Source organism: Symphalangus syndactylus, chromosome X (assembly GCF_028878055.3).
Source record: "Symphalangus syndactylus isolate Jambi chromosome X, NHGRI_mSymSyn1-v2.1_pri, whole genome shotgun sequence".
Taxonomy (NCBI): Eukaryota; Metazoa; Chordata; class Mammalia; order Primates; family Hylobatidae; genus Symphalangus; species Symphalangus syndactylus.
In genome coordinates this window covers 29,641,663-29,665,024 of record NC_072447.2, presented here as the reverse complement: position 1 = coordinate 29,665,024, position 23,362 = coordinate 29,641,663, and the positions used below count along the sequence as shown (strand labels likewise).

Sequence of the window (23,362 nt, the reverse complement as noted above, 5' to 3'; positions counted from 1 at the left end):
ATAGTTCCCATAGTCAACATTTGGGGTAGAAAAAGGTGGGGAAACCTTATATACTGTTCCAAATGCCATAGGGTGGGAAATTACAGAGTGCTCATATTCCAGGGGATAATTTAAGGCTAAACGAAAAATATTGTTATATGATGCAATCAATCAGCAACTCTTCCAAAGTGGGACTCTAGGCTCCGGTACAAGAGTTTAGAAACTATTTAAGTAGTGTGCGTCAATTTATTCTTAGCACCAAGCGCACTGCCTGGTGCATAGGTGCTTTGTGTATATATATATATATATATACACAAAAAAATATTAATAACAAACAGCACTGTGTACCAGGCACTGTCCTAAGGACTTTATAATGTTAATTCATTCAATCCACCCAAAAATTCTATGAGGTAAGTATTACATTACAGCGAAGCACAGATATAATAATAGGAGGTTTGTACAAGGTCATATAACTAGTAAGTGATCATGACAGGATTCAACCCAGGTATTCTGATGCCAGAACCCACAGGCTTAACCATTACAGCAATTTGCCTTTTCCTAGTGAATGAATGAATGCAGCATTAGGCCCTTTATCATTGAGGAAGTACCATATAATGATTATGAACATGGGCTCTTAGAATAATGTTCTCAAAAGCCTCCTTTTATCATGTTACTGATCAAAAGTCTTCAGTGGCTCCTCATCGCCTATAAAAACCAAAACTCTCACTTGTCTCCTTGTTATTCACCTTGTAGAACCTGAACCAGACCTACTCTTCCAAACTTACCTCCAGCCCTTCCGACAATAGCACCAGCCTAGCGTGCCATGCTCGTTCCTGCCTCCACACCTTTGCTTGTGCTGTTCTCACCTGGACACCCTTTTTACAATGTCTCCACTCACATACTTGGGAAATTTTGTAGAGACTTCCTGCTTCAGCTCAGGCACCAATGCATTCAAGAAGCTGCTTTCTCTCAGGAAGCTGGTTTCTCTTTCCTCTGAGCGCTTCTTGTATTAGGTTGGTGCAAAAGTAATCACGTTTTTTGCCATTGAAAGTTATGGCAAAAACCTTGTCTTTCTAATCTGGGCCCATAATTATAAACTGCTTGGTGTTTTCAGTCCCATTTTTTTTCTTTGTGTGTGTGTGTGTGTGTGTGTAAAGACTTTGAGTTCAGTGAGGGCACAAACGGAGCCTCATACTTCCTTAACAACCTCCATTAGTTCTATGAACTTAGTGGATGCTTTGCAAATTAATCCCCTGAAACTTCAGCTCCATGTCTTCCCCATAAGCTACCCTTATCTTCTACCTGCATGGAATGCTTTTATTCAGTGTTTGGGAGGCAGGGGGAGAGAAGACGGGATAGTATCCATTATGTGTTTTCTACGTGCGGTTAGATGTTTTCTGCTACTCATTTTCTACTTGAGGAGCTCCATGGTGTCGCAGTTAAGAACAGGGACCCTGGCACTAGCTAGTCTACCTCTTACTAGCTATGTGACCTTGGGCAAGTCACTTAACCTTTCTGAGTCTCTGTTTACTCTTCTGTTAGTTCTAGCAATGATAGTACTTACCTCAGTGTGTTTCCCGATGCATAAGTAAGTTAGTATTTATAGTGCTCTTAGAACACTGCTGTATATAAGTTGTTCAGTAAATTGTTTGGCACCCGCATGTTTTCGATTACAAACATTTTAGGGCAGGGGCTGAGGGCCATTTTCTCCTGCTCTGTACCAGGTGCTTTCCCTCAAAAAAGCTTTGTCCCAGTGGTGATGCAGTAATCACCCCGGATATGCCTGAGACCCTTTCTAGCCCACCCAGAGAATACACTTGCCTCGTGCCAGCAGCTGTACATGATCTGGTAGATGGTGTCCGATGCCAGGTGGGGCCGGTAAAGCCTGTGGCCCTGGGAGACCTTCAGAACCACCTGGGAGTTGTCATACAAGTCATAGGGCTGCTTCCCCAGGCTGAACACCTCCCACATCAGGATCCCTGCACCACACCAAGAGGTGGCCCAGATAAAAAAGGAAGAGAGCTGTTATCAGAAAGTACAGGGTTCGTGGAGTGAGTTTCACACAACAGGTCAGGAAGGCTATGGGTCAGAGCGAGGGATCCCTGGGAAATGAGTCCCAGCGAAATGAGCAGAGCTTGGAAGGTGAGCCTGTGCCATTGCTTCTGGAGCCTGGGGTTTCTTCCCCATGTTCCCTGATACCTGTACATCTGTGCTGGCTGGAAAATGGGTGAATGGCAAGGGCAGCCACAGAGGAACCGCTTGGGGCCAAGACATAATTCTTGAGCTAGTCCTGTGAAGTGTGAGTTGTCAGCCTCACAGTGACAACTACCTGTGTAGTGAACTCCTGCGCCAACCCTTATGAATGAGTGGTTGATGTCCTCACCCTTTCTGTCTCTCGGCTTTGGCAGCTGCGTGCAACAATTTCATTGCACAATCAGATTACACTTCAGTGGAAATCTCAAGATAAAATCATTGACAACATTCTCCTTTCTATTGCTGCAGTGGTTCCTAATCTCATATGGGTCAGGCGCCCTTTTGGGAATCTGATGAAAGTCACTGGCCGCCTTTGGGAAAGTGAATACACAGCATTTTTGTGTTCAGTTTCAGTATGTTCACAGTCCCCCAAAACTCATCCAGGAAATTGCAGTCCCCAGGTTAAGAAATCTCGGTTCTGGTCATGGTGGTCAGGAGGGTGGCATTTGGGATCAGTTAGACATGGCCTTTGAAGTTGACTTCTGTCACTTACAGGCGGGATAAGTTTCTCAACCCCTCTCAGCCTCAGGTTCTCCGTCTATAAAATGGGATATTTGCACCTCATGGACTTGCTGTGAGGATTAAATAGGATAAAACACGTAAAGCACTTAAAAGAGCACTGAGATGTCAAGTGCTCTCTAAATGGTGGCAGTTGTGCTGTGTTGGCCAAGGTCAGAAAATTTCAACAGTTAGCCAGTTTCAAATATTTATAATAAAGCAACCTTATAAATTTTATGGCTGCTTTTTTCTCTTAAATCACACAGTCTAAAACAGCCATCCAAAAGAATGCAGTTTCCTCGTAACTTTCTCTTTGGAAGGCTACACACTTATTTCAAAATATCTGTGGGGTTCTTTTTTGGGAATTGCTATCAGAGGCCCTGATTCATTTTGGGTATCCTCACTGGGATATATTGTTTAAGAATGAATTTAGTGTAAACACTAAGAATTGGTCAGCACAGAAGGGAATGGCTATCCCATTATTTTCATGCAGAAAATTGATGTCTTTTCAACGTTTGGGGCTTAGCAAAAACTCAGATTTAGCTTTCAATGACTCCTTTTAAAAAACTATTTGAAATCTTCACTGGAAAAACTTTCATCCCCTTTGATGTTTCTAAAGACAGAGTATTAACTGTGTTGCCCCGGCTGGACTTGAACTCCTGGGCTCAAACAATCCTTCCACCTCAACCTCTGAGTAGATTTATCCCTTTTGATTTTATGAGAAAGTGCTAGCAGGATGTAAATTACAAAATGTGTAGAAGACATCCTAACACCAAACCCAAGAAAATAAATCACCTTTTTCAACAGCTTGCTTCTCTCAGCCTGTATGTGTAACTTTGTAAGTGTTCAAGGGCCCTTTTAAAATGGACGTTGCTACTCTTGTGGTTTCCTGTTGTGGAAGTAAGCTTAAGAAACAGGGCCAGGTCGTATGTGGCCACATCCTTACCAAATGCCCATACGTCTGACTTGCTGCTGTATTTGAAGTAATGAAACACCTCTGGAGCTGACCACTTGACTGGAAACTTTGTTCCGACTGAACTGACATACTGGTCATCAAGAACATACCTGCCAGGGAAAACACATCAACACAGACCTTAAGCCGTGCTGGCACAGGCTGGTGAAGGACACAGAAGCCACCCAGAGTCTCAGTCGACTGCCTCAGTTTTCTGGAACTTTTGCTCCCTTTCAATGTGTGGGCTTAGCTGGAGGCTGCTTATGGTTTGTAAGCATTTAAAAAATAATATCTAACTGAATATAGCAAAACCTCAATGTAAAATGTTTGGTAAATATGGAAAAACACAAAAAAGTAAAAATAAAATTACTCAGAAACCCACCCTAAAGGTAACCTGTAATTCTATCACTCAAAATACATTTTTGTTTGTACTTTCTGATCTTATTTCCCACATATATAAGTTGAACAAAATAGGGTTTCTGTTATATTTAATGGTATATCATGAGCATTTCCCCATATGGTTACATTTCTACTGCAGCATCATGTTTAATGGCTGAATACCATTCCCTCTTATTATTTCTTCTTATGGAAGGAATTAAACATAATTTGTTTAACCAGGTAAATTGCTTCTAATCTTCTGCTGTTATGAATAATGATGAACAAAAATATCCTATGGAGATATCAAAACCAAAATACATGTTGAAGAATGTTCACTAAACTCTTTGTTTATAATAATGATAAAATGAAAGCAACCTCAGTGTTCCCAATGTTGAGGAGTAATTAAATATATTATGGCACACTAATACAATAGAATAGCATGTAGCCATTAAAAAATGAGATAACTCTTCACCGAAATAAAAAGGTGCTCATGGTATATGGTTATGTGCAAAAGAAAGTGTGTATAATGTGATTCCATTTTTTTGTGTGTGGGAACAAGTTGTAAATGCGCATATTTGTGTATGTAATTGGATACACTTAAGAATGAGGTCTGAAAGGATACCCACCAAACATCTGAGCAGTGGGTTACTCCTAGCACTGAAAATGAGGGACAGATTCTGTCAGAGTATGTAGCTAGGCAGACATGAGCAGGGCAGGAGAAGTCCCCCACCCCCAACCCAGGAATATTAGGTGACCGTCAGGTAATAGTCAGGCAGTTGTTAACCATCTCTCTAAAATAATAATTGGTCGCAGCTGGTGCCAGGGAACGGCAGTCTCCCAACAGATAGAAAATACTTGAAGCTGATGATCAACAGCTTCCTGATATGATCTCAGGAGTTGGGCAACTGGGGTCAAACATGCGCAATAAGAGGCAAAATGATGGAGTTTAACTGGTATATGACCTTCCTCTAAGAATACTCGACTGGTAAAAGAAAAATGCACAACCTAAGTAAACACACTGTGCGTGCGGCCCCTCCCAAGTGCTGGCAGGCTACTGCTCATGCAGACAGCCCACGTCAAGGCAAGAATCAGGGGAGAAAAGATGCAAACTTTGGAATTATGCCAATGTATGAAACCCTAAGTCAAGGGCCAAGTAGGGCAGTTGGATCTCTCAAGTTGCCCTCTTGGCCCTCTTCCAAGTGTATTTTCCTTTCCTTCCTGCTCTAAAACCTTTTAATAAACTCTCACCCCTGCTCAAAAACTTGCCTCAGTCTCTCTGTCTGCCTTATGCCCGTCAGATGAATCCTTTCCTTTGAGGAGGCAAGAATTAAGTTGCTGCAGATCTTTACGGATTCACTGCTGCTAACAATTCTACTTTTTACTTTATACACTACTGCTATTTTTCTTATAATAAGTACGTATTATTTATAGTATTAATAAAAGAGAACATCATATATTTGCCCACAAAAACCACAACAAAAACAAACACATAATGACTCTTAATTAGAGAAAATAGAACAACAGGAGTTATGGCAATTGGAATTTTGGATACAATTTACACACCAAATGTTTTAGAGATCTCACTGTAATTTAAAATAGCTGGCTGGGAAGATCATTCTTCTAAATATTAACAATAATATTAATAAACTACACTTTCATAGGATTACATACAGTACATTCCATACTTTTCTCCCCAGAACCCCTCAGCTCTCCAGACACTACCAGATACCCAGACACTACCCTGGCACTCCTGGTTTGGGGATGCTCGTGGCTTAAACCTTCCTTCAAGCTAGTAGGAGCAGATGAAGTCACAGGCATCTAATTGATGTGGCCACAGAACTTCATAACCAACAGGGCTGGTACATGGCTTCCAGGATCTCTTACTCAGAGCAAGATCTCTTTTTCTTTGGATCTTTTTTTGGAAAAGTCTCCCTTTTCCAAAGCTACAGAGAACGTGAAAGCATGTTCCCTGGATGCTGGCATAACAGCCAATATTCTTGCTTTTAGAGTAAAGGTGGGGATCAGTTCCCTTAACCTGGGAGCTTCTCCCTGCTTTAAGAACCTGTCAGCAGATTTTTTTTTTTTCTTGCTCTTGAGAAAGCTACACGTTTGGAGTGTCAGCGTAGGGGACTCAGTGTATGGTGGTTGGAGTGACAGTAGCTAGTACACAGCTAAAAGGACATCTTGCCAATATTTAGGGCTCCCAGAGGAATTACCATAGCTTCCACGGTATGTGCCACAAGGGTCAAAAAGCATCCCCTAACATTGAATTTTGGAGAAGACATTAAAAAAACAGATCCTCCTATGGCATTTTAGGGCAATGTTTGCTAACTATTAACCTGGCCTTGGTCAACTCTTCAGATCTCTTTTAAACTGCATTATTCACCTTCAGAATTACATATTGAGTCAGCACAACTTTATAGTTATATTTTGTCTCAATGTCAGGGATATCTACTTACCCTCTAGACTAAACTGTGGTCATTTTGAGAGCAGGGACTATCCTATTCATCTCAGTATCTCCTGCAGGACTGAGGTATTCAGTAGGCACTCAATAAATGTTGAATAGAAAGGTTAATGTGTATGTCTTCATTTTCTTTGCAAAACTATGAAAATTTGCTCTGAGGCTTAAATAGTATTAAGATACAGGATTAAGGTAAAAGAAGACTTTAAAAAAACGATCGTAATCAAAATAATTGTTCCATATCATTAAGTGGTGGTAGAATGCCCATCAAGAGAATCTCAGAGTCTAGTTTTACGCCTTAGTTTGTGATGCAGAAAATCTAATGATGTGACAACAAAAATTTTCCTAGTGTGAATGCTCTACCCATTTGAACATCAGGTTTTTTTTTAAATGACAGACAAAGCGAGCTAGCAGATCCTTGATTGAGTTAAAAAATTATAAATATTTATCCATTCTTTTTTAATGGCTGAGTAGTACTCCAAAATGCTTGAGGGGATGGATACCCCATTCTCCATGATGCGATTATTTCACATTGCATGCCTGTATCAAAACATCACATGTACCCCATAAATATGTACACCTACTATGTACCCACAAAAATTAAAAATTAAAAAAATTTAAAAGAAAGTAAAAAAATCCAATAATGTGGCTGTAACATATCTTATTTAAATTTAGGATCTTTCATGGAATTTATTTAGAAGTTTAGAAAGTATCAGATTGTTGAAAGAACTAAAAGTGACTTCAGATAATTTCTGAAGAACAATCCCATCTTATAAGTAAAGGAATGAGGTGAAACATGTTTCACAGGTAGTTAGAGGCAATATGGGAGGGACTTAGGTTTCTAAGCCCCCAATTCAGAGCACCTTCTATATCCCCACAAGGCCTTCAATTATGATGGTGTTCAAATGTGAATGGAAGTCCCCCTTTCACTGGTTGCCCTTTTGGAATTGGCTTACCTTGTCATTCCAAAGTCAGATACTTTCACACAGAGATCTCTATCCACCAAGCAGTTACGAGCAGCCTTTAAAGGAAAAACAAAATCACCAAGTAGTGAAAGTGACCAAGAATCTCCTGACGTTTTCCTCCTCTTCAGTAGAATTGTCAGCAAAATCTAAGATTACCTAGCACAACCCCCAAATGCTCTAAAGTTGCCTTTCTTTCCTTTGCAATTTTCAATTTTTCAAAATAAAAATGTTCTCCCATGAGTACTTTTAACCAAGCATCCATCCTTGTCAAACAACATGAAAAGGTATTACACTTTAAACACAGAACCTTAGCTTATCAAGGAAAGATGAGAAATTTCTAGAATCTCCCTTTCCACCACCAGATACCGTGCATTCACAGATGCTTTGAAGGCATAAACGCTGCACCTGTGACTTAGGGACATGCTGGCCTAGTGTGAATGCAGGTCTACTGCTGAGCGCAAGAAAATCTCTAAAGATAAATCCCAGCGAATACCAAACACCGCACTCCCCACTCTCATTCTGATCCAAAGACCCACAAATTCTATTTCCTTTTTTTTTTTTCATTTTTCAGTTATTGTATCAAATGGCTGCTTTAGCACTAAGTCCTTCCTGAAATAAAGGTCAACTTGGGTTTAATGGTTTTGAGAAACACTAAATTGGCAAAAGTCTTTCCTTTCCATCTGTTCTCCTTCATACCACAACACAGCTATGTAGACCTTAACAGCTTATTTTATTCTCACTGTTCTTTCCATACTTCAAATATTTTTATATTGATTTTTGTAAAAATGTCATTTGCTTAAACAAGTCACAAGTGAGTAAAGTAAAAGTGATGGTGCCCTTCTTGCCTTCCCTACCAGTGACCCCATCTCCAGAAGTGGGAGTCATGGACTGCTTTCCTTTCTTTGAAATTCCAGTGGCTTTGCTTACCAAGTCCCGATGTATGAATTGGTGGCTCTCTAAGAAGGCCATGCCTTCACAGACATCGTAGCACATTTCTAAGAGCTGGGAAGGTTCAAGTCCTTTTCCGTGACTCCTCAGGTAATTCAGCAAGCAGCCATTGCTTATATATTCAGTCACTATGTATATGGGGTATTCCTTTGAACACACTCCATAGAATTTAACCAGCTTGGGATGGCTGAGTTTCCTGGAAATAACAGATTTTCAAAGTTCAATGCTCCACACGCCATTTTCTACATGTACTGAAAAAGAGTTGCTCTCAGATTTCTGTTTGTTTTAATTCCCACTCCCACCCCCTTTCACTTGAACAGAGAAAGAGAGGGAAAAGTTTAGGATCTTATATTGCAAGCACAATTGCCTTTGGAGGCAAAAAAAAAAAAATTTCTGCCTCATATCAGACATTGGTGACTTCAGCAGCAATTTAGCAGTTTGTGAATGCTGTATTCAACTTTCCTACAGAGAATCAGGGTAGCAATGGTCTGTTGCACTGGAAACCCTGTTTAGTCTCATGACATCCTGGGAACGTCCATGACTTATTTAGAGGAAGCCACCCCTAGGAACAATCATTTCTCTTTTATTAACTTTCACATCGAAATATTTCATTCTAAAAAAGTGTATGAGAATACGAAGGATGTAGGCTAAATGAAGTCAGATGAGGTTTGAGTTTTTTCTTTTTTAAAAAAATTATTTTAAATTATTGTTTTCATTATTTTTGAATAATAAATTTATAAAATACTAACCATATGATGCAGCACTTCTGGTAGGTCATGATGGTAGGGACACTCAGATTTTTTTTTAATGAGATAATTTTCATTTTATTATGGCAGATGGTTTTACCGTACCTCTTCCCAGCACCCTTTTTAAAATGATAAAGTTAAGTAGAAGAAAATGGGGCATAATGTAGCTATGAGCTATTTATTTAGTAATCAGATGTTCCAGATGGAAGTGTTTAATCTTGCGAATTGAAGAGTCCTTTAGTGTTTCTTATTAATTTAAGTAATATCAACCTTAAACTTTGTACTAGCCTAGAGCTTAAAAGAAATCAAGCAAACCTTCCTGTAAAGTGTGATTCTTCTACCTTAATTACCTTTCTCATGATATCTTTTCTCATCTATCTTTTTTTTTTTCTATTTGTGAGATGCACAGTTTAAGCTAAATGTCTAGCGGGGTCTCTAGCAGTGTGCTGCCATATCACCTTTACTTCTCCAGACAGGCTCCCGAACTGCTGCTTTACTCATTTTACTGTCTTCACAGTTAAGCATAAAGCCTTTTGAAAGTACTTAGCAACTCCAATTACTCTTTCTTCTCTGTTCTACATTGCATTTCAGTGAATTTGGACACATTTTTTGGATTGACACGTACTTTACTCTTAGATTCTGAGCTGACTCTGAGTGATCCATTGTACAAACAAACAGTGCATTAGTGTAGTTGTTAATGAGTTTGGAGGTATTAACCTTTTTGGGGAGATTAGTCTTTTGTCTATAGTATGAATTACAAATAATTTTGCCCAGTTTGTCATTTGTCTTTTAGTTTGCATAGGGTTTTTATTTTGTTTTGTTGCCACGCAGAAGTTGATTTTTAAATTTTTTTTTTTATTATTATACTTTAAGTTCTGGGATACATGTGCAGAACTTGCAGGTTTGTTACCTATATATACATGTGCCATGGTGATTTGCTGCACCCATCAGCCCGTCATCTTCATTAGGTATTTCTCCTAATGCTATCTTTCCCCTACTCCCCCACTCCGCAACAGGCCCCAGTGTATGATGTTCCCCTCCCTGTGTCCATGTGTTCTCATTGTTCAACTCCCACTTGTGAGTGAGAACATGCGGTGTTCAGTTTTCTGTTCCTGTGTTAGTTTGCTGAGAATGATGGTTTCCAGCTTCATCCATGTCCTTGCAAAGGACATGAACTCATTCTTTTTTATGGCTGCGTAGTATTCCATGGTGTATATGTGCCACATTTTCTTTATCCAGTCTAATATTGATGGGCATTTGAGTTGGTTCCAAGTCTTTGCTATTGTGATTAGTGCCGCAATACACATATGTGTGCATGTGTCTTTATAGTAGAATGATTTATAATCCTTTGAATATATACCCAGTACTGGGATTGCAGGGTCAAATGATATTTCTGGTTCTAGATCCTTGAGGAATCGCCACACTGTCTTCCACAATGATTGAACTAATTTACACTCCCACCAACAGTGTAAAAGCGTTCCTATTTCTCCACATCCTCTCCAGCATCTGTTGTTTCCTGACTTTTTAATGATTGCCATTCTAAATGGCGTGAAATGGTATCTCATTGTGGTTTTGATTTGCATTTCTCTAATGACAAGTGATGATGAGCTTTTTTTCATATGTTTGTTGTCCGCATAAATGTCTTCTTTTGAGAAGGGACACTCAGTTTTTACAAGCTCATTAACTTGTTCTTATATGATTAATCTAATTTTAACAATTTACAGGATTATTCTGTAACGTTCAAATGTGTAAAGAAATCTAAATTTAACATGTGAAGTTTTAAATATTTTAATAAGAATTTATTAAATTTTTATTTTCTTCCTTCTTAGTTTAACTATAGGGACAATGCTTATCATGTCACTCAAGGTGATGAGCTTGGGAGTATTCATCTTGTAGCAGTTTTGGAGACTTGCATGGTACTCAACACTGCTCCCTTCAGAGGGAAGGCTTGTGATGATGGCATAAAGGTCCATCACCCAATAAAGAAATATTCTTTGAACAAATTCAGTCACTGCCCAGGCAGCTCAAGGTGGGGGCACCATATTAACTGATATTCCCCACATGATAGGCTTCAGCTTGACCCCTACATTTGGGATTAGACTTTTTCCCATTGTGGCACACTTTGACATCTTTCTTTATGATTAGGTGATGTTTCTAAATGACTTCTTATGATTTTTTTTATGGATACCAGCCTGGTAATGGCAAAAATATGTTTTAAAGTTATAACAAGACACAGAGGTTACATCATGAGCCTGTAAGCATGAGAAAAATCTGGCAGAAAGTTTCTGCCAGATTTTCCTGTCCTACAAAAGGAGAATATCAGGGGCCCCCTTCCCAGTTTTATGACAGTCCAATCGCTGAAGGCAGAACCAGTTACATAATTGCAGGCACCAATGCAAAATGAAAATGCAGGAATCTTTGTTTAAAAATCACGAAGTATTATTTCAAGATGGCAACAGCAGAGCATTAAACCAAGCACAGGGCCCTTCTAGGTACTGGGGACCCTTGCAACTGTGCAGATCTCATATGCCCATGAAGCCAGCTAGGGCCAAAGGCCTATATTCACATAGCATCTCTGCTTCCAAATAATTTTGCAATTATGGTAAAAGTGATTGTTCTGACTTTCCTAGTTCCTTTGATCTTCATAAAAGAATGACTAAAGAAATGGACCCTAGAATGTCTGCCTGGGTGTTTGTATCTCTGCTTTTTGACTTTTACTAGCTTGCTGACTCTGGACAAGTTATTCAACATTTCTGTGCATCGGTTTCCTGTAAATCTAAGATAATGATGGTACAACCCTCATAGGTTTCTTATGGGGATTAAGTGAGTTAATATTTGTAAAATGCTTAGAGAAATGCCTGTAAACACTGTACAGTATAACTGTTTAAGTAAAAATTTAAAAAGTGCTCTCAATCTCTAGCAGGCTAGGAATTTTTTTAATTTCAACTATTTTTGACCAGAGACCTACTATGACATCATTTTTCATACCATACTGATTGATTCTCTAAAAGTAGAGTGACCAACTGTCCTGGTTTGCCTGGGGCTGAGAGGTTTCCTAGGACACAGGACTTTCAGTGCTAAAACCTCCCAGACCTCAGCAAACCTGAATGGTGGTCACTCTACAAAGTCTGATTTACTATGTTGACAGAAAGAGGGAGAATTATATACAACTGAAAGAGAGAGGGAGAGAAAGGGAGAGAGAGGGAGAGGGAGAGAGAGGGAGAGAGAAAGAGAGAGAGGGGGAAAGAGAGAGAGAGAGAGAAGACACAGAGGGAAAGAGAACACATATGTATTGCCAATAATTGAAGGCTGTTGTGCTGGGAGCTGAGACACATTAGGAAGAGTATCAGACTGTATTGAAGGTACCAAGAAGGAAAAGGATATTGTTGGTAGAGCATTAGTTTTCAGTACTGCATTAGTTCTGGGTGGTAGCCCCACTCTGTTCTTCATCCGACCATGCACCTCCCCATGGGGCAAGGAGGCCACAGGGCCAAGGAGACATGCCTCCTCCGACCCTATATGTCCCTTTCTCTGCCACCCTTAGAGCACCAGGGCTCGGAAATCACCCGTCCATGTAGTCCTGAGGCCTCTTTCAGGACCTGTGCTGACTCTTCCTTAAGGGGTCTGTCCGCTTAAGGGTAAAGCATGCTACCCCTAGCCAAGATCATTAGCCACTAGATAATTGTTTGCGGGAGACAAAGAGGGAGCTTGTGTGTACCGAATGCTGTGTCTGCACACAACTACTGAGGCCTCTTATAGTGCAGGACAGAGTTGGGTGTGAGGGGAGAAGCGGGAGGGGTGGAGTTTGGAAGACCACAGGCCAGAGGCTGGTTTCTTTGTAGAGTCTTGGGAATTCTCAATCTGAATATGGCCTTTCAGGTTGTTATGAAGGTATATTTGTCAAAGTAGGAGCATAAGACTGATTTAATAGTCTGTTAGTTCAATTTATAACTTCTAAATATTTATGTCTATGATACAGTATGTGGACTTTTGCTCTAGGCCTTGCAAAGTTAACAGCAGGCCTATTAGTGCTAATGCTCTCCCATGATGAGGGCTAAACAGCCATTCCTTGGGAAAAACTTACATCATAGTCTGGGCTTCCTGGAAGAATTCATCTTCTGACATGGAGCCCTCCTTGATCATCTTAACAGCAACATCATACTGCCCCTTCCACTTGCCCAGCTGGACCACTCCAAACTGGCCACTTCCCAGCTCCTTCAACAAGGTAATCTCTTCTCTTTTCAGTTCCCAGATTCCTAACAAGGCAAGATGGACATTCTTTAGGATGAGCATAGAAAGCTTTGGGGCTAACAGCTTCCCAAGCGATTTCTTCTCCAATGGGAGTTTCACAGTGACAATATAAACAAGACTTTTTATTTTAAGTTGATAAATTAAAAAAAAAAAAAAAACCTTAGTGATGTGGTCTTGTGGCTACGTGATAATGGCACCAGGGCAACACTATTCTTGAAGTAGCTACAGTTATTTGACAAGAAGGCTCAGAGTAAAAACAATTTGCCAACCAGAGGCATCTTGGAGAGGCTCAGCATCAAAACGTACTCGATGTCCTTAGATTCGTAAAACATTGTCAGGTTTTTTTAATAAAAAAATTAAGCTGTGATCACAGTGGATGTGATCGTCCTAACACGCAAGGTTGAATACTGGCTCTGCTCAGTGGGCACAAAATCCAGGAAAAAGAAAGGACAGACAATGGGGTGCTGGAGGCTAATAATGGGGTCTGATAAGCAAACAAATTGATGATCTTTTTGGTGATTCTAGAAGCTTACAGATTTAGGTTGCGAGGACAGATTTTTTTTTAAAGAAAATCCTTCCTGATACAATCTGAACAGAGGCCTCCTTCCTGTATTTCCTCCTTTTTTTTTTTGCCAGTAAATTAACCATCTATTTCAATAAAAAAATGATGGAAAATGGAGTTTAAGAGCCCACGAATGTATCCATACCATTTCCCAGGGACACAGAGTCGGGGACCTTGTTGGCCTTTGTTGACACAGGGTGGCGGAGCCGTGTGATCATGCCTGCAATGGAATCAGCATCATATCATCACATCATTATATCATATCCCATCACATTATGTAACATTGGTTCACAACTAGTCTCTCTCCAAAGTGGCTGAAAAAGCAAAGAGTTCAGAATGTTGTAATGCAGAGAGAGAATCCATTCATGTTGTAGTTGTGCTTAACTTGACTAATTAGCTTAATGCAAAGCAAAAATTAAATGAATAAAACACTGTATGTGATTTTTAAAAATCCCATAGAAATTAATTGCATGATGGAATCTTTTAAAATTCTTCTCCTTATTTTTTGCTATCTCTTTACAATCTTATGCTTAAAATATGTATATACACACAGCACATACATTTGACAAAAAATTCAAACAATACAGAAGGGTAAAAAATAATAAGCCATCTGAATTTTTAAAAACTGAACCTATTGCTAAGTTTCATTAAGTGGTCATTTTAATTGTTTATATTTAGTTATGGTAAAACTGGGTTAAAATAATTATAAAATTTAATAGTGGCTTGAAAGAACCCATTAAAAATATATGTATATATGTTTTTTGCTTTAAATGTGGAATGCTCTCCAAGTCAAGGGACCTATCACACATGTACTTTTCCCCTCCTTCCTTTTTCTATATATTTGTCTGGTTTTTATATGAGTGGTCTCCAAAGTTTTAAAATCCTTCACTTCTGTCTTTTTTTCTTGTTTCTCTGCTTGATAAAAATCTTTCACCTTTAATCAACTAAATTAATTAATTAAAATGTAAAAATTAGTACATTTCTATAAAATATATATTTGGTGTGAATTATAAAAATAAACTCACAAACAGAAAATGCAAGAGAATGAGATAAAAATCCAAATATAAATAAACATCTTAATATTTCCTTCTGATAGCCTGTGAAGTTTCCTGTGCATCCTCTGCAGTGGAATCATTTCACTTAGAGATGTCTCTTTGTGCAATACCTTTCACAAAAGGTACTTCTGAGGTACTACAGGTTAAAATAAACAATTGAGGAAATTGGGGCAAAGGAAAAACAACAGTAAGAGCCAAAATGAAAGCCAGAAGTGAGGCCAGTTCACCTACATGCATGCAATCAAGTCATATAAAGCAGCACAAATTAAGTGCTGAGCTTATGGCTTATTTTTACTCACTGTTGGAAATTCACCCAGCCACTGCTCTTAAGTGGCACTATTGTAGAAAACAGAGGGTATTTCTAGATGTATTTCTACCAGTTGATTAGGCAAAAATTTAGAAGACTAATAGCATCCAGTGTTGGTGAGGATGAAAGAAAATGTTGTTAGTAGGCTTGTACATTTCTGAAAAGCAGTTGGCAATCTGTACATTTTAAGTATTCTTAGCCTTTGTCTCAGAAATTCCATTTCTAGGGGGTTGGCTATAGAACCACTCATATAGATGGACAGAGCTATGCATGCAGAATTGTGCACTGAAACATCCATTATAATGTGAAAATACTGGACATGATCCAACTGCTAATCAACAGAGAGCTAGGTGAATAAATTACGGGGTAACTATGATAGAATTCTACGCAGCTGTTAAATAGGCCAAAGTAAGCTCTTTGTGTATGCATGGAAAGACTTCTAAGACATGTTGAGTAAAGAAAGCAAGCTGAGCAATATGTGTAGAATGATCTCATCTCTGTAAAAATGTAATGTCTATACATAATATATAATTTATATTTATACATGTAATGATTAGTAAGTGCTAGTGTCAGCATGCAAAAAACCCTGTCATAATAGACAACTGGTCCATGATCCAACGATATGTATATATTTCTATAATATTTTAAATTTATAATCCTCTTGCTTCTACACACAGAAAAACCCTACAAATATTTTTATAAAGAGAATTTCTCTTTCTAGGTCACCCAGTTTACTCAATTTCATTCTTTCTGGCATTAAGGAGAGAATCATGTTATATTCCTGGGAATGTAAGCTGAAAATTATGATAGGCGAAAGACTTGAGAGGATTTTTTCCTACTTTCATGGTTCCCTATATAATTAAGACTATTAGGAGGATCAGTAGTATCCAAGAAAATTGATATTTTACAACAAGGGCCCATAAAAGAAAAACTAAAATAGGTTACCTGCTGAATTGTGTTGATGATAATGAATAAGCTTTGGAATGGAATCAAAACAGTAGTTTTCCGCCAGGTATAATTTGTTCTCAGCATTTGTATGCACGTGGTAATGTTTGACAGTTCCTTTTTTATCACTAATAACAGAAAGAATGTTAGAACATTTAAAAGAAACAATTAAAGCTCGATTAGGCAAGGATTAAATAATTATTTTAGATGCATTTGCAAATTTTGGAGAGGGAAGTCAGGGAGGGTTTCTCAGGCTTGGCATCTGGTATTTTTCTCAGTCTTGGCATCTGGTGTAACTATAAAAGTAATTATGGAAGAGAGTTCTTCTCTGAACTCAATGTATCTTTTGGTGCACATATAGATTTTATGTACAGTAAAATTCCAACTTTCCAGGCTTCTCCTCCCTTAGTAAGTGTATAAAACTGGAATCTTTCTTTGATGATCAAGAGAGGCTTGCAGTTCTTCAGGATCATTATTCTGAACATAAATTATCTTACAGGATAATAATGGAGGTGGAAACAAGAGAGGTAAAGGTGATGAGGCTGTTGGGTATCCTCACCCCAAAACATGGGAGGAGGCTTTTTTGGGGCATGCAGAATGAAGTAGGTGGGGATGTCCTTTAATTCCTCATGTGAACTTGTACCTTCTCCACATAAAACACTTTTTTCTTTTCCTCTGCTTTTATACAATAATGCTGAATTGATGCACGTTGATTTAAGCTAATCAGGAATAATACACCTGTCTTAGATTGTAGACAATGACATAGTGGTCAAGAACCAGGCTTTGAGTTTAGTTCTATCACTTGCTAGCTACCCTATATGGTTATGCCTGGCATATAAGAAACAGTTAATACATTGTTGCTGTATAGCAAACTAAGACAGGAACAGAAAACCAAATACCACATATTTTTACTTGTAAGTGGGAGATAAATGATGACAACACATGGACACACAGAGGAAAATAGTAGACACTGAAGCCTACTTGAGGGTGGAGGGTGGGAGGAGGGAGAAGAGCAGAAAAAATGACTATTGAATACTAGGCTTAGTACCTGGGTGATGAAATAATCTCTACGAGAAAGCCACATGATAAGAGTTTACCTATATAACAAACCTGCACATGTACCCATCAACTTAAAATAAAAGCTAAAAAAATTAAAAAATTGTTGCTGTAACATCAGCCGAGTAAAAATTGCAAGTACAAAAGGAGGAACGGTTCTTCTCTTTGCTGCAAATGTTTAATCAGCTTTTGTTGTCAGCATACAATTCACTCAAGGCCGTTGATGAGGTTTCATAAAAGAGGGCTTCTGTATTCATTTGATTCTTTATCTATTTGCTGATTTATCTACCTGGCTACCTTAAAAAATGAATCTGTAGTCAAGAAACTCAGCTAGGAGGACATCTGATACCAGGTTTGGCTGAAACTGCAGGGCCAGAGGGCCACAAAGCTTTTGATACTCAGTCAACAAAGTCTTCTGATTCTTACGGGATTGGCTTTAGCCAGCATCTAGGTGTTACTATGTGCAAAATAATATATGAGATACACTGGGGACATGGATTCTGGCATTGGAAAGTGCTGTGGGACAATTCAGGGTACATCCTATTATCTCAAGTGTAGGTAGGCACTCTGTAAAAAATTTCAAAATAAAATAATGTTTTTATTACTTAATTATTATAAATATACATATATGCACTGTGGGGTAGGGCACATGGGGAAGGTACCAAGGCAGACGATCATTCAATCTAGCTGCTAAAAAAGAGTTGCACACATAGAAATTTAAAAAAAGATCCTAATCAATATTTGACCAGATTCTCATTCCAAAACATTGGGGGTTCAGTATAAACACAGAGGTGTAAAGAAACATGACTTGGCTATTGGAAGCCCAGCTTCAAATTAGTCACTTATTAGCTCCAGGTAGGTCTTTATAGCTCTTTTTGAACCTCAATCCTCTCATCTGCAATATGGTATAAATAAAAACAGCTTTCCCATTTGCTTTGGAGGATGATTAGAAGGAAAAAAAAAAAGAGCTATCTACCAATAAGAAAGTGGCTTGTAAAACTCTGGAGGAGGATTTTGATGATGATTTGCATGAGATGACTGTGCAGTGTCTTTTGTGCCCAAGTGTTAGGGTACAGGGAGTGGAGCAGGTAGAACTACTCTTCCGCAGCAACAACAACAACAATAATAGTAATTACTATTAGTTTATTAAGTGCTTGCTATGTGTCAGGCACTGTTCTAGATATAATATATTAATTAATTCACTCCACTCATAGAATGTAACAATCATTATGTTCCCCTTTCAAATGAAGAAGTTGAGGCACAGAGGCTGAGAAACTTGCTCAATGTCACAAAGCCCTGAAATAGTAGAGCCAGGATTTGGATCTAGAAGTTAGGCTTCAAACAAGAACTTTTAGTCACACAAAGAGGACAGAGCCCTGGAAGGAAGCTGTGTAGAGAACATAGCGGCACTGAGTCAACCTTCTGCTAACTCTGCACCCAGTGGAAGGGCTTACTAAGAACTGGACACTGGAGTAAGCATCTTTGCTCAGCAGGTGGCTAGGGCTGAGAGTATACAGGCTCCATTGCTATTTTTTTCTTTCCAGGCTTAGACCTGAATGAAAGGGAATCACCCAAGAGTCTCTTAATAAACATTTACTGAGGCATGCTGTGCTCTGGGCACTCTGTTACTGCCTGGGGTGGGCAGGAGAGGATTAGCCAGAGAATGGCCTCTTGAACGTAGTGGGGCAAGGATGGTGGGGCAGTGGGGTGAGAGTGGTGGAGGCAACTACAAATGGTCACATTCAGTAGAAATACTTTGATTTAAAATTCCAGAGTTTAAAGATGATGTCTTATCCGAAAATGTGATTGTGACCAGCATATTCAAAGAATATATGCAGAAAGATAAAAGAAATAAATCCTTATCGTACTTACTTCACAGCCTTACTAAATAAGGACACTGTGTACATTCCCACTTGGCTCGAATTTCTAACCATAAATGCTCCTTCTTTTCCCTGAAAAGGAAGGAAAATAGAGAAGGAACAGAAAATATTTTCATTATTCTTGAAAATGATTTTGCATGGTAGGTAGTTGGAAAATAAATCTTTTAGATTGACTTTATAGATCACAAAGGGCACAGGTTTCTCACTCAATCTCTTTATAGATCTGCCCTATGTGTATGTGTATGAACTCTTCTTCTCCAATTAATATTTAACCCTATCGCTTACTTTTCTCGGTGTTGTGCTTATGTAAGCCTAATGTTTTCATCTTTAAGAAATACAATTTAGAACCATGTATCACTGTATCATGCCTTTGGAAGGTTTTAGAAAACCAAAGATCCAGAATAAATCAGTTGTTAAAGTTCTATACTCAAGTTGTCTTTCTCAATGACTTGTGCTAATTCTAAGCAGATCAAGGTTCAGAAAGAGCAGATTATAAACTATGAATGTGACAAAACACCAAATGAAGTCATTACATTCTCACTAGAACCCCTCGAAGAAATAAGTGTAATGTTTAGTGTTTTTATCAGGTTAAACTATGTCAAAGTGTCATTTTTAGAAATCAAAAGAGTTTGCTACTGGAATTCCATACCAATTAGTAATAAAGTCAGATAAACATATTCTGTATCACATCTGCAATACTCTGGTCTAGGCGCTAATGAGCAGTGACAGAGCTGAGGTTAATGGCTACACTGACGGCCTCAGATAAATCATCTCTCTTATTCATGCTCTGAGCAGTCCCCTCCCATACTGACGCTAGGCTGAGCCATGTGACTTGCTATGACCAATGGGACCTTAGCAAACACAACAAAAGCAGAGACTCGAAAGGTGCTTGCACTGTGGGGCTCGTCCTCTTCAACCACTGCCTTGAGATCACCATGCTGTGAGGAGGCCCAAGTAAGGCACATGGAGAGACTACTTGGGGAAGAACTGTGGAACTCCAGTTGACTGCCTCAGCTAAACCCAAGCCCCTAGTCAATCCACCAGCCAAATGTAGCCACAGGAGTGCCCCTAAGCAAAACCTGCCTAAGAACTGCTGGCCCAGCTGACTCACGGAATCATGAGATATCATAAATCCCACTGTTTCAAGCCACTAAATTTAGGAGTGGTTTATTATGCAGCAATAGATAATGGGCACAGAAGTAGTAGCTAGACATGAAGAGTCGGGCAACCCACAGACTGGACAAGCAACACTACAATGACTTGACTATATAATTAGCAGCAAGGTTTCTATGAGAAATGCATCAACCTCTGGACCCCAAAATGCAAAGAGATTCTGTGAGGCTGTTTTAAAGACAAGACTATTTACCTTTTGTCTGAGTAACTGTTCAGATTGTGATCTGGAGATGTTACCAGCAAACCAGCTGCAAAAGGAAAAAAATTTATATGTGAGAATCAATAAGTTTTAGATCGTATAGCTTGACACTCAACTTTCTAATCTATAAAATGAGGCATTGGCTTACCTCAGGGGTTTCCAAGCCTAACTGCTCCAGAGAATCATTTGAGGAGCTTTTCAGAAATACAGATGCTTAAGTCCCCACTACCAAATTCTGATGTTGGGGTGGAGTCTGCACATCTAATTTTTAAATGGGCTGGCATTTAGGAATCTTTGGTTTTCTTCTAGGTGACTTCTAAGTTTTCCTACATTTTACCATTTTGAGTAAGGGCTAGAGATTAGACCTATGAAGAATATTCCAAGAGGAAAGTCAGGGCTGCCAAGGATGAAAGCCCTTGTCTTCCAATCATATAATTTCCTTGTAATAATCTGATTATAACATCTATTTTCACATCAAATGCTTTTACTTCATATGTGGAGCTCAACAGGCCAAGAGCTGTTTCTCATGTGAGGGCAATAACGTGTGTGGCCTTTGGGCTTTAGACAGAACTTCCTACTTAGGAAATGAGTAAAAGTAGGGCATGAGGTGGGATGTAGCATGGGTTTGGGTGAGTGGGAGGACCCACTGGCTGGAAGATAACATCTGCAGAGGAAATACAAGAGGAGGGTGAGGGTAGAAGGGAGGAGTTGTAGGAGAAATTCAATGTAGAAGGTATCTCAGAACTTGGCAGGAACAGATGGGAAGTTATTCTCTGTATAATCTCTGTATGAGTTTTGGGAAGGGATGTCAGCTGGTGGACAGTTCAATCAAATAGAAAGAGCCTTAGGCCACCCAGCTTGGAGGTCTGGGTTCTAGGCATAACTTCCCTATGTGTAATTGCATGACTTTGAACAAGCCACTTGGCCCTGTTTGACCTTAGACTTCCCTACCTGTAAAACTAGGGAGAGGGTTGATCTTGATAAGTCTGAAAGTCTCTTTTAACTCTACCATTACGGATACTGTATAACTAACACTTGAAATATTAACTGATCGTTTTTCTTATTAGTCAACATTTTAAGGTAATACTAGCTAATCAAAAGGCCCTTCAGAAGCTGTGATACAGGATATATACCTACAGGGGAATAGAAGGAAGAAAATCAAGAATCAGGAGAGAGGCTTGGAGAGGCAAGGTGATATAATCTATGTACCCTATACATTATACCTCCCACACACATACAGACACTGCCTGTGTCCATAATTTTGCTGAGGCCTGCCTCTTATTGTTTTAAATAATATTTCAGTATTTCAATGACAGAGCAGCAGAGTCCTAGGCCTAAGGGTTTTTTTTTTGTTTTTTTTTACAGGGTCTCACTCTGTCACATAGGCTGGAGTGCAGTGGTATGATCTTGGCTAACTATAGCCTCGACCTCCCGGGCTCAAGTGATCCTCCCACCTCAGCCTCCCAAGTAGTTGGGACTACAGGAATGGGCAACCACACCTGGCTAATTTTTGTATTTTTGTAGAGACGAGGTTTTGTCATGTTGCCCCGGCTGGTCTCAAACTTCTGAGCTCAAGCCATCTGCCTAGCTCAGCCTCTCAAAGTGCTGGGATTATAGGCATGTGCCACTGTACCTGGCCAGGCCTAGTCTTAACACATGATTTTCTATCTAAATCTCAGTGCTTAGTGCTTCTGTCTTTAATGGAATTGACTGGAATTGCTCATGAAGTTATGGCCATAAAACAAAAACTCCCATGACACCGATAGAACAGGAAGCTGGGAGCATTAAGCACAATGTGAGGTGACCGGGTCCCAGATCCTGTAGCCCTATAATCCCGAGCTCCTTTCGGTATCTTTTTGATTTTGAAGAGGACAAGTCTTCCCTGAGAATTTCCTCCATGTCTGTCTCTCACACACCACTTGCATTCAGAAAAGATGGGAATAGAGACTGTCTAAATGGTCATATCTGGGCTTACCCAATCAGAGAAAGACTTCCAATTTATTTAAATGCTTAAGACTACAATCCACAATTAGAGGTTCACTCCCATTGGTTTAAGTCTTTGCGTTTCATTAAAGTGCAATTATCTTTGGAAATGACCATGCGTTGGTCATTCTCAGTCTTTTATGTCTTAGTATGAATTATTCCATCAATGCTTTCCTGAAAATAGACGTTAGGGAAGAAAGTAAAGCCGAAAGAGAGCTAGAAGGTGATAAAGAGATCACGCCACAAAGATGTGGAGGGTACAGCACATCTTCCCCAATGCAACAGATATGTCTAGGGCCAGGCTGGGTTAGAGATGAGAGGAGGAGTGAAAACAGTAGCATGTACTTTGTAAAAGCTCTTGTTTCACGTGTAACCAGTAAATCAATAATACAACACTTGTACAAAAACAGAACTGGAAATATGCATAATCCTAGTGTCCAAGTGAATTCTGTGCCATTTGGTATCAAGTGTCTGAGAAATGCAATATGCTCTATTATTCCCACCTCTTCTTAACACTAATCTTTACATCTAGGAGACAATTATTTGTCCCTATTTGTAGAATGATAGACCCTTAGATTTTGGAAAGAATCTTAATAGCCACTTAGGCCAACCTTCTCAGTATATTTGGGGTGACCACACATTTTTATTTGCCCAGAAGTCCAGTTTATGCCTAATGTCCAGGTGTAATTTTTATTTTAATTTTTGTGAGTACATAGCAGGTATATATATATATATTTGTGTGTGTGTGTGTGTTTGTGTTTTTTTTTTTTT

The 23,362-nt window shown here is 39.1% G+C and overlaps 1 protein-coding gene across 8 annotated transcripts in view; it reads right to left on the bottom strand.

Moving 5' to 3' along the window:
- The window catches only part of BMX (BMX non-receptor tyrosine kinase), a 63,637-nt gene that overhangs the window by 5,971 nt on the left and 34,304 nt on the right, over positions 1 to 23,362 (bottom strand). For all 8 annotated transcript variants that reach the window (XM_063634549.1, XM_055269237.2, XM_063634550.1 and 5 more), the window contains 9 exons: positions 20,603 to 20,657; positions 19,229 to 19,308; positions 16,301 to 16,428; positions 14,139 to 14,213; positions 13,265 to 13,436; positions 8,414 to 8,630; positions 7,478 to 7,542; positions 3,677 to 3,795; positions 1,801 to 1,958 (listed from right to left, as the gene is read on the bottom strand). In XM_063634549.1, the coding sequence (XP_063490619.1) occupies positions 1,801 to 1,958; positions 3,677 to 3,795; positions 7,478 to 7,542; positions 8,414 to 8,630; positions 13,265 to 13,436; positions 14,139 to 14,213; positions 16,301 to 16,428; positions 19,229 to 19,308; positions 20,603 to 20,657 (1,069 nt within the window). The remainder of the gene's footprint in view (positions 1 to 1,800; positions 1,959 to 3,676; positions 3,796 to 7,477; positions 7,543 to 8,413; positions 8,631 to 13,264; positions 13,437 to 14,138; positions 14,214 to 16,300; positions 16,429 to 19,228; positions 19,309 to 20,602; positions 20,658 to 23,362) is intronic.